Source organism: Drosophila santomea, chromosome 3R (genome assembly GCF_016746245.2).
Source record: "Drosophila santomea strain STO CAGO 1482 chromosome 3R, Prin_Dsan_1.1, whole genome shotgun sequence".
Lineage (NCBI taxonomy): Eukaryota > Metazoa > Arthropoda > Insecta > Diptera > Drosophilidae > Drosophila > Drosophila santomea.
The window spans coordinates 27,631,739-27,649,689 of record NC_053019.2 but is presented as its reverse complement, the minus strand read 5'-3'; the positions used below and the strand labels follow the sequence as shown (position 1 = coordinate 27,649,689).

General features: G+C 43.2%; 1 protein-coding gene across 3 annotated transcripts; it reads right to left on the bottom strand.

Moving 5' to 3' along the window:
- Positions 1-3,688: 3,688 nt before the first annotated feature.
- Positions 3,689-17,948, bottom strand: LOC120453406 (mucin-5AC). Of its 3 annotated transcripts, none has more exons than XM_039638097.1 (4): positions 17,270-17,948; positions 11,842-12,068; positions 5,610-7,377; positions 3,689-5,252 (listed from the first exon to the last, which is right to left on the bottom strand). In XM_039638097.1, the coding sequence occupies exons 2-4, from the start codon at positions 11,884-11,886 to the stop codon at positions 4,474-4,476; spliced, it is 2,592 nt and encodes an 863-aa protein (XP_039494031.1). In that variant the 5' UTR covers positions 11,887-12,068; positions 17,270-17,948; the 3' UTR covers positions 3,689-4,473. The 3 variants fall into 3 exon arrangements, with proteins under 3 accessions (XP_039494031.1, XP_039494030.1, XP_039494032.1); XM_039638096.1 differs by having other exon boundaries at positions 17,285-17,948; XM_039638098.1 differs by having other exon boundaries at positions 17,681-17,948.
- Between the last annotated feature and the right edge of the window lie 3 nt (positions 17,949-17,951).

Genomic DNA, 17,951 nt, shown 5'->3' with positions numbered 1-17,951 from the left:
GTTGAGTGCGGAGGAATACTTTTCCTGCTAATTGCCGGCGTACAATTAGTTGTGCTCCAAATCGATTGCAGTCTGCAGGACTCGCAGGATTCACAGGACTTTGTGCAGTGCAATGATTTGCATTCTTCATTGTCTGAACATCTGACCGTCCCTCTCGATTTTTTTTGTTGAATTAACTTCTCAGCTTGATTCATGACTTTTGGTAATTTTAATCTTCCTTTCCGGTGTTGCACTTTTTTGTGGGCGTTTTGCTTGGCCTGGTTCTTTTTAAACACTTTCTTTGAATTAAAATATCTTCAAGTGGTTGGAAATTTATGAGCAAGAGAAAGGAATAAGAAGAAATATATTATAAGAGATAAATGTACCTAAGCCAAAACATTTAGGTAACAAAAGCTGTAAAGTAAGTACGAGTATAGTAGTTGATTTAAAATAATACAAAACTGTGAAACACATATTTCAATTGAAATTAAGTAAAAGCTTCCTTAATATGATGCGTATTTCCTTTAAAAAGTAGCATGCTTTTAGGCATTTTTGCGGGAAACGGTTGCGTAGATAAACGTGTAAAATAAATGTAAAAAAAAACAGAAGTAAAGACCATATAATAGAGATAAATATGTTGTATTATTACTTAATGCTGAATAAATATTATATACAAATGCCTAGGAAAATGAGTACAAGCTACTAGTATTACAAAACACAACTTTGGTAGATATATTTGTTTTATACTTATATTTAAGTTATCAGTCTGTAAAGAAAAAACTGATTTCCTTATTGATCTTTATGATATGACGGTATGTTCTTTTACCAGTTCATCGTACGCACTCTTCTTTTACTTTTAATTATTGCAATATTGTAATAAAAAATGATTAACTGCAGCACATCCTCTGCTTGTTGCAACAATGTATCGTGTTTTATCACCACGTCGTCCTCTCTAAAAATAATCCACCCAATGTGCATAAATTAGGATCCCAGTGTCTGGGCTGTGTACACGCTAATTATAATGACAAATCGGTCAATTATAAGGCCATGTCATAAATTTCCGAGCCGCGATCGATCAGCCCCCAGATACCCACTCGACTTGTATATTGAATAAAATGGTTCGTAAATTGTGAAAACATGCCTGTTCATCGGGCTCACCTGCATGGGGGCGACTTCATTAAGTGGCCGCGGATCCCTGGAACATGGGATCGAAATAATTAACAGGACTCGCTGGCTAGGCGAAAAGTGCCGATTCTTGTAAGCCAGATCAATGGGCGAGCAATTTGCCAGCTGCTCAAGGCAAAAGTAAAAGGAAGCCTGGTCATCGAAATCGCGGGCTTAATGAAGCCAGTGGACAGCCTGCTCGAAAGCTGTCAGAATGCCCATTGCGCCGCCACGCCCACCGCATTAAAAAGCCACTAACCAGGACTTGGGGGCGGGGGCGTGGCACCTTTCAACCTGTCATAACGATCGGCGGTCGTGTAGTTTTCAAATTTATTGACGCCCCCTAAAGGCGAGACTCTACACCAAAAACAATGCAATCATCAAAAGAAATACCCAAAATAGTTTTTAATTTTAATCCTGAACCCGTTTGTGAAATTCTTTAGTTATCTGAGGCGAAGTAAATGGTCATAAGCTGAGCATGTTACCTATAAAGATAGGTTTCTATTCAGTCTTCACACTTATTAAATGCTAAAGCATGCTAAAAATATCTGACGCTTTTTAAATTCAAAGGGAATGATCACTATTTTCCGTGCACCGTTGGAACTGAAACGTGTTTTTGCCGCATTCATCATGCTGCATTTCAGTTAAGTTCTTTCACTCCAGCAGAAGGCGAGGAGAACCGTATCGCCCGGTAATTGCCGCACTTAAGCGCAACGGTATAACCAGTTCCTGACCCATCTCGAATCTCGAAAGCCAGCTCCTCCTCCCTGGGAGATGTCCATCAGGCAGCTGACCGCAGAAAGGGCACGGCCAGGTCCCCCCATCTACAGCTCCAAACTCATCCCAACCCATCCCATCCACATCCACATGCACATCCAATCCCCATCCACAAACTTTTGTCTCTGCCTCTCTGGCATTTCGCATTAAATCTGCAACTGCCCAGGCACATTCTCTTTTTCCCTACCCTTGAATAGGGGTATTGCAATTGTTTTAAAAAGAGTGACGAATTCTTATATGAAACATTAACTACAAAATCAGCTTATCATAGGATGTGCAACCAATAGTTGCAAACTATATATATAACATATCTGTAATATAAATAATAGTGTAAATGAATACATTCGTCTGATAAAGATCGTAAGGTTAAGTTAAGCCAAGTAAGAATAGTTGATAACTTTTAAACTTTCATTGGGTGTACCAGATTTCCAAGTGTATTCTAAGTCTCGGTGCCGGATGCTCACGTTCCCTTCGTGATCTTATGGTCATGTGCCGTATTTCTTCACGCAGATCGCGTCGTCGATGCAGCCGGGTCAGAATCGCACTCAGGGGGACTCCAACTCCAACTCCAACTCCAACTCCAGCTCCAGCTTGGGTTGATTGCCGGTTTGCGATAAGACAACATACCAAAGTCCGTACTGCGATTGTCTTACATATCTAAAAATAGCAGGGCACTGAAAATGAATCTGAATCTGAGTCTGAAACTGCAACTGCAATCTGGCACTGGCGCATGCAATCATTAGTGGAAATTTTAGCGGCCAATCTCTGGAGTCCAATATCCAGTCCCCAAGGGGCAATAAAACCAGCCAAATGACGACACGCAGACGCCTAAGAAGCAGCTTCTTCTTTAGAGGATGGAGGCATCCAAGGTGGAAACTTCTTTCCAACCGACCGCAAGCAAGGTCGTTCAGCGACCTTCACATCCTTCACATCCACTTGGTTTCCCGTTGAGTGCAGAGCATGGGCTCGGTTTCTTGGGGCAGATCAGTAAACAAGCGCTGGACATTTATGGAAATGCGAAATGCTGCTCTTAATTGGCCAAATGTGGCTCTATAAACCTATATGGCCCTAAACTGCCGCCTTGACTTTGTCACAGGTTCCTTGTTGCCCCTCCAACTCGCAGCTTCAGAGGTTCCAGTGCTCCTCTGTCTCTCAGCTTCCGCGTTTCACTCGCAAGAGTGATAGCCCAGCAGGTTTGGGCTGTCGGGACATTATCGTTATCCCAGCACAGAAGAGCTCTTGTGACTGTTTATCTTCTTAATCCGTGAACTGGAAAAAATACCTGAAATAACCAAAAACTGCAACCCAGAAGAGGAAAGTAAACTATTGTATATATCTTTGATTAAATGTAAGGAATGAAAGACATTCCATATTTTACAAGAGACATTTTAATGTCCTGCGAATAAGGATGATTTTAAAAACATCAATGCATAAAAAAGAACCGAAATTAAGCCCACACTCCCCATTTCTCTTAGTGTACTCATGCGAGCAAACTACCCCGTGAGCTGCGAATTCCTGGCGTCAGCTGTCCTGCTGCTGCTTTGTCACTTGTTCATATCAATTAAATTTTAATGATATTGTCCAGAAAAACGACTCCCTTCGTCGCGCTGCACGCTGCATGTTTTTAATCAATTTTAAGTGGCTATTTACTTTGCGGATCGGAGGAGCAGTTGCCCCCAGGACAACCTGTTTCCCAATCACATCCGTTCCGATCCCCGATCCCGCTGCGAGATGAATGAGTAATGCGCACAACTGGGATTTGATTTAGTCTCAATGGAATTTAGTTTATTTCACTACACAAGTCGCTTAATGCTCTAATTAGGATAGTTTTTCGCTCGTTCTTAATGCTGGTAGGTGCTCGGAGTTTATGGCAAGTTGCTATAGTTCTGCGGAATTTCGGGTGTGCTGGTCGGCTGAATAAATTAGGCTCGGATTTGCGTTTACAATTACAATACCAACAACTACAATAAATTAATTAAAACATTAACTAAACATTAAACAAAATTCGTTTACTGACTAAACACACACACACACACACACACACTGATCTCGTGGGAACTCAACTAGTGGCTAAGTTCTAGGGTACATCTATCTAGGTTTATCTATCTAGGTTTAGGTTGTCTACGCTAACTACAATACGACTTGGATCACATGTGAATGCCTTTGCAGCTGTCTCTTCAGTGGGAAAGTGCGGGGTTTTTGTATTTTGACACTCGGGAAATCACCGCTATGCATTTGGAAAGTCGCCACATATCTGCGTTTTCGTTTTACAACTAACACTAGGGCTTACAACTTAAACAATGTAAAACTTAATCAGCCAAATAGGTTTCTTAGCAAGTAATTGTTTGCTAGGCTTCGCTTAACTTAAAAAAGTTTGAATATTTCTAGTAATTCCAATATGTTTACCCATCTAGAGTTTATCGATTCTAAGTTCCAAGACGGTTTAGAGTTTTCCTAAGCATCCCTGTACTTTCCAAAGATTTCCCTGCATTCTGGCGACTCTCCTCCCTCCATTTCGAGTGCATTCCCGAGTGGAGCCTGACCATTTGGCCCCTACTTGAGCTTCAGAAACGTGAGCAACGCCTTCTGTATCAGACTGCGATTGATGGTGGAGTCGGCGGTGTAACGCACTCCCCACAGGTTTCCATCGTTGTGGTCCACCACTCCGTACTCGCCGACGATGAAGCCGTCGTCGGTCTTCTCCTCCACCCGGTACTTTCGGTAGTTGCGTCCCTCGACCACGTAGGCGACTTTGTCTTCGTCTTCGGTGCCTGCTCCCTGGCCCTCTGATCCCGTGTCCCCATCCCCATCCCCATCCCCGCCTGCATCGCCATCATCATCGCCATCCGAATAATCGTTGGCATTTGCATTGTAAACCACCGAGCCACGTCCTCTGTTGATGCCACGACTTGGGCTGGCGGTGGTGCTCGATTGGGGCACTGGACTGGCTGGCGTTGTGATTTGCCCCACTGCCCCACTCCCTGCCACACCACCAACTCCACCACCACCTGCACCGCCCTGCGGTCCGTGGGCTCGTCCGTTTGTCATAACACTAACGGACTCCTCAATTTCGTAATTCTGCTCTGAGGTCGGAGTGTAGAGCTCGGGGCGCTCGGTGGTGAAGTGCTGCATCTGCTGGTGCTGCAGATGTGCCTGCTGCTTCGCGGACGAGGTGGCCGAGCTGGATGAGGTGGACGAGGAGGACGTGGAGGACGAGCTGGAGCTGTACGAATAGCCACCGCCTGACCCCGAAGATGATGGCGGCGATGGGTCCACCGCGGACGCCGCTGCTCCATGTTGGTGTGCAAATTTGGAAACACACTTGACTAGATCTGCGGGGCGAGATGCAACAAAAGATGATGTTTGATAAGTTCAAGATTAGTTGGCCGGGGTTCAAGTGGTTAAACCTCTGCGTTGTCGCTGTCTGTCATAAGTACACTGTGCCCAAAAATTACTCTAGTAATGCTATAATGAGTTATGCTCTTTAATAGAACCCCAATTTATAATGGCTACTCCCTAAGTGAAACACAATCATCGATTCATTCAAGCTGGTCGTTATAAATGATATACGATTAAAGCTGATGGGCACAGAAAATTGATCTGTTTAATTTATGCATTGCAACACTCGCCCTGCTGCACAGTGTAATTTGTTTAACCAGATTCAGATCCGCGATCCGACTTGGACTCACCTCTATTGGGCAATCCTTTGGCATTTTGATTAGAATGTTGATGCGGCGGTGATGAATGCTGACGCTGTTGCTCCCAGCATGGACTTGGCTGTTGCTGTTGCGGTTCGTGTTGCTGCAGATGCTGCTGCTGATGCTGCTGCTTCTGATGTTGCTGGTGGTAGTGACTCGGACCTGAGTGCTTCGATAAAATTGGCTCCAGTGGATGCGGCTGCGGCTGCGGTGCATTCAATAAATCATAAGGCAATTTATCCAAGTTGAAGAGTACTCGGCGCGTTGGATGCGCCGCCTGTGGTGGTTGGTGGCTGTAGCTGTGATAGTGGTGCTGCCAAGTGGTTGGCCTGATGCTGGCGGAAGTGCTGCTTCTGGGAGGCTTCACTGTGGTGACCCTGCTGGCCAGCGTGGCTGCCGTTCCACTGGATGCTGCTGCCGTGCTGCTCGGCGTGGCTACTGTGCTGGTGGTGGTGCTGGTACTTGTGCTCTGGGCCTCGCCAAAAGCGATGCGCGAGACAATCGCAGGTCGTGGTCTGGATCGCAGGGGCACAAAGGTGCTGGTGGTGGTGGTGGTGGTGGCTGCCAGTGGTGCTTTCTCGGTGCTGCTGGTGGAGGTTGATGGCGAGGAGGTGGTGCTAACCAGTGGTGGTGCTGCCGTTGTGGTCAGTGTTTGTGGCCAGTAGGTTTTCGCTGGTTCGCCATACACTTTCGAGGGTTGCGAGTACACTTTCGCTGGCTCCGAGTAAAACTTCGAGGGTTGTCCGTAGACTTTCGAGGGCTCTGAGTACACCTTCTCCGGCTGTCCGTACATCTTGGCGGGCTCTGAGTACACCCTAGCTGGCTCGGAGTAGAACTTACTGGGCACACTGTACATCTTCGATGGTACTGAGTAGAACTTGGCTGGCTCTGACGAGTGGGCATGTTTCAGGCTCTCACTTACATTTCGCTGGGCCTCTGCCAAAATGCCACTTCTGGACTGCTGCCAGGTTTGCAAATCATCCACATTCTGGGAGATGGAACTGTAGGATATGGACCTGGACTGAGGTCCTCTTCCCTGTTTGGTGTCATGGTAGATCACCGTTTGAAAGGGCAAACCTGCGCCAGCTGCGGTTCCCACACCGCCTTCCTCTTCAGTCACCTGGCTTTGGTTTTTCAAAAAGGAATGCGATGAGGAGGCTGCCAGTAAAGGAGCAGCCAGTACACTCTGGATGTTGGAGGCACTGTTCAGGGAATCCACCTCGCTGTCCATGGAATCGCCAGCCAATCTGGGCTCGGTTTCCTCAATCGAAAGCTCACTTTTATGCGAGCGGTTCACAAAGTCCGAGCCCGTTCCAGTCACACCAGAGGCACTGCTCCTCGAAGGACCTCTCTTGCTGGAGGAACTCACACTAACGGCCACCACTTTGACCTCGTCACTCGACTTTCCTTTCACTTTACTGGGGGCATCTTCGAGGAACACTATTTTACTGCCTGAGGTCACCAGCTTCGCCACCTGCTTGGAGTCGGACGGCTCCTCGGTCTGGGAGTTTCCAGATGTCAGGGAGTTCCTATAGCGGTTCCTGCTAAGATCCAGGCTTCTTCCGGTGGCCGATCTGTGGTGGGATGACGGGGATGATGCTGACTCTGCCCTGCCCTCGAAATCCTGTTCACCGCTGTGCAGGCTTCGTTGCTGGTCATCATGGTCAAGGAACAGCTTGAGGAACTCGTTGCCCGCGATGAGCTCACTCTGCCTGCCACTTGGAAAGGGAGCTGGGCGCGTCCGGCAGCCGGACAACATCTGAAATGTCAGAGATAGAGGCGTGTTAGTTGTGCTCGACATTACTGAAGTGCAATCGGTGGTGAGAGCATCGACACTTGAAAATGAGTAATTTAAAGAGAAATCTCAAGCATATTTCAACAGATTGCAACTGCAATCGGTGAGCTTATCTCAGCGATCTATTTATAAATTTGCGTAATTAAAATATCATTTGTATCGATCCACATGAGCTGAGTTATGTCTTCATGTCGCTAGCAAATATGCCAAAGTCATGCAATGGTCGACCGAGATCTGGACTTTAGCTCATTGGCATTTGAATAATAATGCGGCTGGTCTATTAAGACATCAGAGGAATGCTGCGGTGCGCCGTTTGAAGTGGCGCATGTTACTGTGGAGTCCCTAGTCAAGTGGCAAATGTGGCATAATTAACCGCGTTGCAAGTGCTCAAGTGGGTGGTAGGTAAGGTAGCGAAAACACCCATCGAATGAACAGCGTGGATTATGGATTGTCCAATGGGCAAATGGATGCAAATCGCTTGACTGGAAAATGGGAACACTAGTTAAACGATGCCGATCAAAGTGTCACTCAGTGTCATTAAGATATTTATGTTCCTGCCCATTTGCATGCATTTCACTGACTCATCGCGGGACTTATTAACTCGTTTGCTGTTAAGGAAGTCAGTTTTCAAACCTGTTCTTATTGACATGTGATCGCATTTTGGGTTTTTATCCCTTCTGATGAGCAATGCTTACATTTAAGAGTTAGCTTACTGAAAACCCCAACTTTTTCTTTAACCCTTCCCTGCCATTCAACATACTAATAATTTACATTTAATGCACCATTAAATTGCTTTAGTAGCTTGCTTATCTACATCCATATCTTTGGCACAACACTACGAGTATCCATAACACTCTAGCGCAAATTCATGGCCAGCGATCGGCCATAAATTTTTATCAGGACACACACACCCACCGCAGAAACAAAAGACTTAGGGCACGAACTCGCCCTGCCAAACGACCCGCCGATGAAATCGAAGCTAATAAAACATATTTATGGATATTTATCGATCGCCATAAGTATTAGCATTGCTAATTGCAACGAGGCAGATCATTTACTAGCCAAACACTTTTGATCCATTCGGGCGAATTTGAAAGGCGCAATACGAAAACAATAAAAAATAGCGAAAATTGAATCGAATATTAATGGAAATCGATCGCTGCGGCGAACATAATAGCATAATTATTCAAGCTGTTTTATAGGTGTATTCAATATATATATATATTTTTTGCTCTAACGTGTGTACTTATTCCCCTGAGCAAGAACAATAACAACATCCGGCAGTGCAGTGGGCGCCTGTCGCCGAGCATTTTCTAGAGCAAATTTGAGCGAACACCTTCGCACATGTGCTAAAGTTACCCACCAACCCAGCAAGCCAGCAAGTAAACCGACTGACTGACCAACCAGTTACTATAATACTATATCTCCAGATCGGTTAGTCATCCGGCGGGTCGCCTTGCCTTTTATGTCTAAAATTGCAGAAGTAACCGACCGCGGGCGTTGAATGGAAAATGGAAAAGCGACAGTTAGCATTGACACCAAATCAACGGCCCAGGGAGCCCAGGGAATTATTATTCGTGTGACAATTACAAAAGGGCCAACTATTTGGTTTCGCCCAAAGACAAAGAAATAAACGTTCTAAAAATACCAAGCCAACTGGAACAATGCGCATTCCTTTCCATTGTGGGGTTATTTAAAACGCCCGCTCAGTGACGTGCTCCAGTTTAATGAATGAATTGGGTAATGGTTTCGCATTCGGGTTTTGGGTTCCTTCAACCAGCGCCAAAGTGATAAGCAATTATTAATCTTGATTGATTTATCAGGTAGCTAATCCTGTTTCGACATTCTTTTGCACTTTGCCTGCTGAAGCTGACCATTTATCATTCGATTGTCGCGTTTTGGCGACAATTTTCACGGCTGTCAACTTAGCGGAAGTGTCAAAAAAAGGCAACTTTCAGAATATCACGTATCCGCCTTGTGTGCGCGTGAATAGCCAGCAAACAATTAAGCAATAATCACGCCTTAATGAGCGCTCTCTTTATTAGGATCATTTGGAGCACTCGATTGGCTTTCAAGTGCCGCTGATGCTGCCATGCGATACTCAATACCCAATACTCGATACTCGATACTCGATGCTTTAATTAGCCACAATCGTCGTGATTTCAGTTTTTACGCTTGACACTACACAAACGCCACGGGTTGACAGATTGAATTCATGTTTGCGTTATGCAAATTTCGGAAGTAATTTGATTGATATGGGATCATAGACATGGCACAGTACATACTGGTATATAAACAGGATTTGTGGAGAGGGGCCAGTGACTCAGGCCACGAACTTAGATATCGAATGCGGAAAAAGTCATGTAACCCCCCATTTCTGGCATTTCTGCATATTTCGAGTGGAGTCCACGTCCGCGGGCAGTTTGTGCTAGAAGTGGGCGGTTTTCAAAGGAGCAGCCACCGTTGCAATTTGCGGCCAAAACAGTCGGTGGCCAAGTGAATGTGTCAGCGGGTCCATTTTCCCCACAAGCCCAGCCTAAACTGGCCGGGCCAAAGTCTAATCTCTGGTAGCAGACATTAGACATCAGACATTCGCCGCTCTTGGACACCACCCGCTGTCGTCAGCTGGGCGACACATTGTGTGCACAGTATTACAAGCAAATGCCCGCGGCGCTTTATGCACTCAGAAAACACAATAAACTTAGACTGAAGAAAAACCATAACTGCAATCAAGAGTAATCGATATGCTAAATAAAAACATATGTCTTTGTTTTCCTGAGTGTTCCTATCCGTCTGTCGATCTTCCAGCCAAGTGCAGCCCACATTAGGGCCGTGCTCAATGCCACAAGTTGGGGCGGATTCGTATTTGGACTCCAGTTCGCATTTGAGTCGATCCAAATTGCAGCTATCAACTTGGGCTGTGGCACAATAACACACATTTATTAATTACACTGCAGAGACACTGCACATTTCGTGTGGGAAATTAACCCATGCTGGCCCCAGACCGTTTAGGAGCAACTCAAAGCCATAAACAAAACCGTTTATTTGATGAATACTCGTGTAACCCAAGACATGGATGTTCCACGGTGGGTTAAAATAATGGCTTATAATCGCCTAGAAAATCCGAGTTTAGAATGTAGTTGCACCACTGGCAGTGCCACCACTGCACCACCGCACCACTCCTGCCCCGCAGAGCATAATTTGCAAATTGCCGTAGTCATCGCCATTGAATGGCCAAAAGACAGAGCCTGGGTTTTAGCCACAAAACCCAAACAGAGCTAAACTTGGAGCCACAATACAGAGGCACTCCAAGCGTCAGTTGCAAATAAAACACTCGCAAAAAATGGGTAATTAATAAGATCGGACTGTTGTCACTTTGCAAATGAAATCGTCCAGATGAAAATTAGTTTGAAATATTAACGCTAAAGTATTCCCAAGTAATAAACGTAAAGGTCATCGTAAATTATGTTTAACTAGGCAATATATTTTGTTAGCCTATTCACTTAAAATGAATATACTGATAATATAAAACTTCAAACCGAATGAAATGGAAAATAAATTTACATAATTTTGTATCCCATTAAATACATTTAATTGCCAACTTTTCTCTGAGTACAGTGGTTAACCCACTGCAGTTAAATCGCGTGCAATTATTTAGTTTACTCGGCTTCAGTTTGGCTCACTCCGCTCCACATTACTCACAATCAACTGGGTCTGTCTAATGAGCAGTCAATAAAGTGCCGGCCAGGCAGACATAAAAGCGAGAGTGTGTGGTAAAAATGAATTCGAAATGCATTTGCTAGCCAGCAGAATTATGGATGATTTGGGCCAATAAAAGCGAAGTGGGCAAACAAATGGAGTGCGATCGCACCATTAAACCATTTTTCAAAACGCATTGGCCAAGCTAATGGTGCAGCCCCTGTGAGTGCATTTGGCAATTGCATTTTTGTGAATGGCATTTGTGGCCATAAAGATGAGGTCTCAATTGGAGTTTATACTTTTCGAACGATGCCATTTGAATCAGTTTCATTGGATTGTTACACTGTTACATCGGAATCGAAGTCGTGGAGATGGAGGACTTAACTTTCCAAGTTGAAGATCAGATAAATTGATTGATTGCTTTCGGCTGTGATGAAATGAAAATGAGTTTTGTTTTTTCAATTTATCACAACTTCTGGCAGATATATTTAATTTCTTTTTCTGTAACAGCACCCAAACTATTTAGGATTTCATGCCATAAAAGACAATTACTGACCATTCTTGAAAGTGCTTGAAATAGAGTGTAAACTCGTTTGTTTGCTAGCCCAGTTGACCAAATCTCAGCCTTGAACTTAAGCGTTTCTTGCACAAAAAACCGAGCAAGTTCCCTGGAATTCCGAGAGCACCTGGCCATAAACAAGCGATAAACAAACTTAATGCGACACTTACCAGCAGCAAGAAACCGAATTTAAGGAGCCAGCAAAAGTGTGCCATTCCGCTGTCGATTGAGTCCACCTGTCCACCAGTTAATCAAGCTTCCAGTTAATGCTTCTTTTGTTCTCGCTGCTTAATGGGTATCGCTTTGCTGGGGCTCCTCAGTGAATCATTGGGCCTCCTTTGACCACCAGCTGCACTGCGATCATTCTGGCCACTGTCGCTCGGGATTTGGTTAATGGCTGCAATTGGGCAAGACAAAAAGTGGTAATTAGCCAGCGAAGTAGTAAACAAGGTACCAAAATGATCGCCCATTAAAAATACTTGGCAAACGTAAAACAAATCGCGCGACGAGAGCAAATTCATTGCGTTCAATCGATAAGCCATGGGAAAAATCCGCGCCAAATGTCAAGGTGCATTTCACACCAGAAATCGCCGAGAGTCGCAGCACTTGCAACTAATTCCAAGTCTCGGCGGATTCCGCAGTTAGCTGAATGCACTTAACAAAAAAGTAAGCGTGAAAATATATGAATATTAATTTCTTTAATTTTATTAGCAATTATTTGTAGTGGGTGTGGCATACTCCACCCTTCTGTGTTGATGTTTACCAAGTTCAAAGACTTTTAAGGGCTTGTGGTGTTTTTTTTTTTGGGTGTAGAAGAATCATTGAACTTGTATTGGCTGCAGGTTGGCCACACAAACTAGCAACTGGCAACTGGCAACTTCAAGAAGCGTCCACAACAAGTTGCAGAGTCTGGCCACAGAAAAAAAAGTGAAGTCGAGAGCCAAAAGCCAAGCCCAAAACCAAAACCAAAAAATCCATAGACCAGACAGATGCTCAGTCGTCTGTTGCAATTTCAACATATTTATAATTAATGGCAAGGTATTTTGATAGCTTTTTGTTGCCAGCAATTGGCATGCCATTGAAGTGGGTACCGAGATTTGGTCGAAGCTGCTGCAATCGATGGCTAAAATTCATCCACGGCGATGAGTTTGATTTGGCCAGGCATAATTTAATTAACCGTTCTCAGGCATTTCCGCCACTCCGAGACCATGTAATTAAACTCCGGCCAAAGTCAAATTCATAAAAAAATTCATATTTCTTGTGGCAAAAAATTTGAGGCTAGACAAAAGCCGAAAGAAAGACAGAGACACCAGGCGAAAACCAGTTCTAATTCTTATCAAGCCTTCTTCACAGGCCATATAATTACTCATGGTCTCTCTGGATATTTTGTGGTTTTTTTTATTTGCCAGACAGCATTTAATTACTGAGGTATTCTGCGGGGAAAACAAATATGTTTATGGCGCGCAGGCATCTCATTAAAAACGAAAGTTTCCAAGTTTCGTTCTTAGCCAAGTGAGGGGTCATTAATTAGCCAAAAGTCATATGGAAATGCCAGAACCTCCCATTTAAGCCGGCACCCATTATATTTCATTCTATTCTCCTCTGTTCGGTTCGGTTCTGGCCTTTTGTCTGACGTCATTTCAATTTCTTTTCTTCTCTGTTTTTTTTCAGCTGCCCCGCTGGCAGATGTTCATCATTTACTCAGGTTACTCTGTAAGTTCTTTGGCCTTTCAATTCGGTTGTAAAATGGTTGCCTATTGGAAAGTAAAAGTTCTGACGTCCGTCGTTTTGTTCACACATTCATTATCGGCAATTTAGCGTCTCTGAATTGCAACTAGTCTATAACTACTTTAACCATAGCTGCACCCACTTGTCATAGGAATTGGAATCGGAGTATGTTCTAGTTCTGGCTTTGCCTGGGAGCAAGTATCTCCGACGACCACTTGGGTTAAGGCCAAAGGCAAAAACAACTGCAGGGGATATAGGAAATCAATGAACTTGGAATACCCTTTGCTAGTGAAGTATACTTGTATAGCCGCAATTAAGTTTCTTCTTGGGAAATAATATATTTAGATAGAAACAAGTTTTCGGGCTTTGGAACTAGTTGTTGGTTACTTGGAAGATCTCTTAATGATGGGTTCACATTCATAAACTGCCTTATGGAGATGATAGATAAATGGAGTTCATAAACTTAGAAAATGCAATGAATTTTACAATCCAAACAGGCTGATGTCACTAGCTGTAAATCAAATGTGTCTAAATAATTCTACATCAATTTATTCGCCGCAATTATCGAACTCCCTTCTTTGGTAGTTCAGCAGCCGCAGCTTGGTCTTGAAATCCTAATGGAATAATCGCACTCGTGAATGGCCATTGGCCATTGGCCATTGGCGTTACTAAATTTGTGCCACACTCGCACTCTCGGGCAGTTAGTATATAAATTAGAATGCTAATCGATAGTTATGGATACGCCCTGAAAACGAGAGCCCGGGGAAACTGTCAGATCGCAGATCGGCGAGGTGAGGTGAGAATGTTGGACAATGGGCGACTGACAGATTCCGGTTAATAAACTTGATTTAAAACCAGAAGTGAACACTGCGGGCAAAAGGTAATGGCAAATAAATTGCCACTAAGTACACACACACAATGCACAGTGCCCGTACAAATGACACAAAACAAACAAGAGGCGAAATAAAATGAAAATGTGTAACAAATGGACAAACGTGGCCCGCACCCGCAATTCACTTCGATTCAGATACCGATTCCGATTCAGATTCCGATTCAGATCCAGAAACAGATTGAGATTCAGACGGGGACGAGACAAGTGTTGGACCCTGTGACAAATTGTCAAACATTCGCATTCTCATACCACCTCTCAGAAAACGTCGCACTACGATTGCAATTCATTAACAATCGAAGTGGAGTTGATTCGAGTTCAGTTCGGTTGACTTGAGTTGAATTCAGGCGAGTTGAGGGACGGACAGGCTCAAAGCCGAGGCGGCCAAAGAAGGGAGAGGCCACACGTCGTATGCGTTATTTTATCAGCAGCATTAAACATATGTACATCCATTTAAACACAATGCTTGAATAGGAACATACTTTGAGAAAGTGCATGTTTAGTTAGCAGAACATTTAAATAAACTCTTTATTTACACAAAACTGGTTCACAAATGAAACAAGCAACCCTCCTCAAGGGTATAAAAAGCAATCACAAAGTCAATGCAAAAGCCAAACTCTGCCAAAGTCACAAAAGACATTCGAGCGAGCTCTAATTGGAGCGTTTTCTGTTTGTGTTTATGTTTCCATGGAATTTCTAAGAGTTTATTGCACTCCTTTGGCCATTTGTCATCGCATTGTTGTGACCAAAACTGAAAATGTGGCCAAAACTAAAACAGTGCAATCCCAACCTGTTTGTTTATCTGTCGCAGGTCGCGCGACTTTGAGGCGTTTTGTCAGCGTTTTTTGCCGCCGCTGGTTTCGTTTTACTCTGCCGCAGCATATAATTTGTTAATTTAACTTTTTGCAGCCTTTAATTGTTTTGGCCAAAGCTCAGCGACTACTGGCAGCTACTGCAGGCAGTTTGCGCTGCAATTACGCTCTTAATAATAATTTAGCTGAAAAAAATGTTGAACGGTTTGGCAACGCTTCCACTTTTGCAATCTGGCTCAGAATGTGGGGGCCATTAGATTATAGACATTATCGATATGACTATCTGATTGATTAAGGGTCGCGCTAAGGCTACGAAAACTTAGCGTAATGACAGGAGTGTTTATTTGATGGAGATTGCAAATACTTCGCAGGGTTATTGCAAATAAAACATACAAATTTAATGGAGTCATTAATGGTCTTCAGGAGTTTGTTTTTCTTGGAATGCGCTAATGCTAAAGAGATCCGGCTTTAGTTATGAATAAGAAGTAAAAAGTAATAAAAAAGGAAATAATACCTCCATATACATATTTTTAACATGACAGAAAGATTTTACTCTATGGATTTAAATTTCTTATTAAATTGATTGATTCATTACACTAGTTGCACATTAAATCAAACGAGACTTAGCTCTCTTATACGGTCATTTGCTAGCGTTAATAAACTCCAACCATAATTTCCAATGTGTTCTAATTTGAAGCAATTTGGCTATTGATACGTTTGAATTACGTACGTGTTTCCCCAGTTAAGATTCTATTAATTGAATACAAATTAAATTATGATCTAGATCGTATTGTTTCGGCACTGGGTCCATTGAAAATGAGATCGTAAATTATGCCGCTAAATTGCTGCCATAAATTTTCCTTCAAACAATCCATTGCACACAATTACTGCCCTTGGATGGATATTCAAGCTTTTCCTTGGCATTCAGCTGGCAGCGTACTTTCAATCTGACAAATCTGAAATTAATTCACTCCACGGCGATTTATTTTTACTGTTGTTTTTTTTTTTGTTTTTGGTTCGGACTTTGTATCTGAATGCCAGGTGGGACAGTGGGTCACTAAATCAACGCCCAATTACAAGCGAACCGTTAATTATTTCGGTAAGTTCGAAATAAGCAGGGCGTCTAAAAATAATAACGCATATAGGGACCATTAAAATCTCGTTTGTCGATCGCGCGCATGGGAGATATGAATCTGCCTGCGAAATAAATTAATGCCTTAATCCACGCCCGTCCATCACAAATCGGGAATTCGAGCCGCACAAAAGAAACAAATACTCTTTCATTCAGGCTTTGCGTTGTTTTTTTTTTTGTTGGTTTTTTATGATTTCAAAAGTCAAACACTAATGCACTTGCATGCCAATTGACTGACTCACACCGACAGACTTTCATCCGTGACCTTGAGGCGACTGGCCGACATATCTCCCAACCGGCACCGCCCACCGCCCTCCGCCCTCCCGCCTTTCCGCCTTTCCGCCAGATTTCCACGGCCTGAAGACAAATCCACTTTGTGGCCAAGCCGAAAACAAAACCAACACCAAAGCCGCTCGTTGAGCAAGGCAGCCGAGCGAGCACAAAAAAAAATAACCCAAAAATGCAGAAAAAACTGTAACAAAAATTAAAACTCGGCAGCAAAAAATTTGAGTAACAGGCCGACTGCAAAACAATTGAAAACCAAGCAAAAAAAATTCGCAAAAAGGGGGAGGAAAATCCTAAAAACATAAGAAACGCGTTTGCGCATAAAAACTCTTTGGATTTGGCCAATTTTAGCCATTTGGCTATAAAGCGATCTATATATACACTTTGCGATCTTATTCCTGCACAGAAAGAATTTTTGAGCACTAAGCAAAATGAGATGTGATATTAATTTACATTTAAATTATTCATTTAGCAAATTAAGTTTGAATGTATAACTTTTATAATAATACAAAAATAATACAAATAATCCTATTTTCATAAAATTGAAAAAGAAAATAGTTTTCAATATAATAAAACATTCTTAAGTGCCTCAATAAACATTTTAAATAGCTAGTGTATATGTCACATAAATCCACTTTTTTGGTGGTGTTAAAATTCAAGTACACATCTTAACAAATTCTTCATGTTGGTTTAATTTTTTTCCGTGTGGCATATTATTAACCGTTACTTTTTACCAAACCCGCCGAGCTTACCAATAATGCACCCACCACATTTATAGTTGTTAGTGGCTCTAATCCCTCGTTGTCGTTGTTGTTGGATTTGATTGTTAAGCTTTCTATATTTACGGGTGGTTGTTGCTGTTTTAGGTTTCAGTTGTTGTGTTCGACTGTTGTTCGACTGTTCAATGCAATTGTTGCTAAGCCGTTTTCTCAAATTGGAGCAATATTGGCGCGAGCTTTGAACGGATTTCGCAGACTGCGATTTGTTTATGGCTCTTTGAAAAGTATTTGTATTTGTATTTGTTCGTTTCGCGGACTTAATATATTTTGTTTTGATTCGGGCTTAATTATATTTAATGGATTAAGGCACACACTTGTAACACACACTGGCACACGTACACACTAACACACACACACACTCTGAAAACTCTGTATTTAACTGACTTGGTCGAAAGAGGTCTTTGAAATGTATCCTTGGTGTTTTGGAACGGTCCTTAAATAGGTTTTCAGCTGTGTTGCTCGTGTTTCTGTTTTCGACTCGGAAAAGGCTCCTTTTCGAGGCTTGAGAAATATAAGGGGGAAGGGTGGGGCCACTGCAGAGTGCACTGCCTAACTGAAAAAGATACTTTCACGACCAGAAACACGTAGTGATTTTATTCAGGAAAACCTCGGAAAGTCTCTCATGCGCCGCGCATGCGTCCGTTTGGCTACAGCG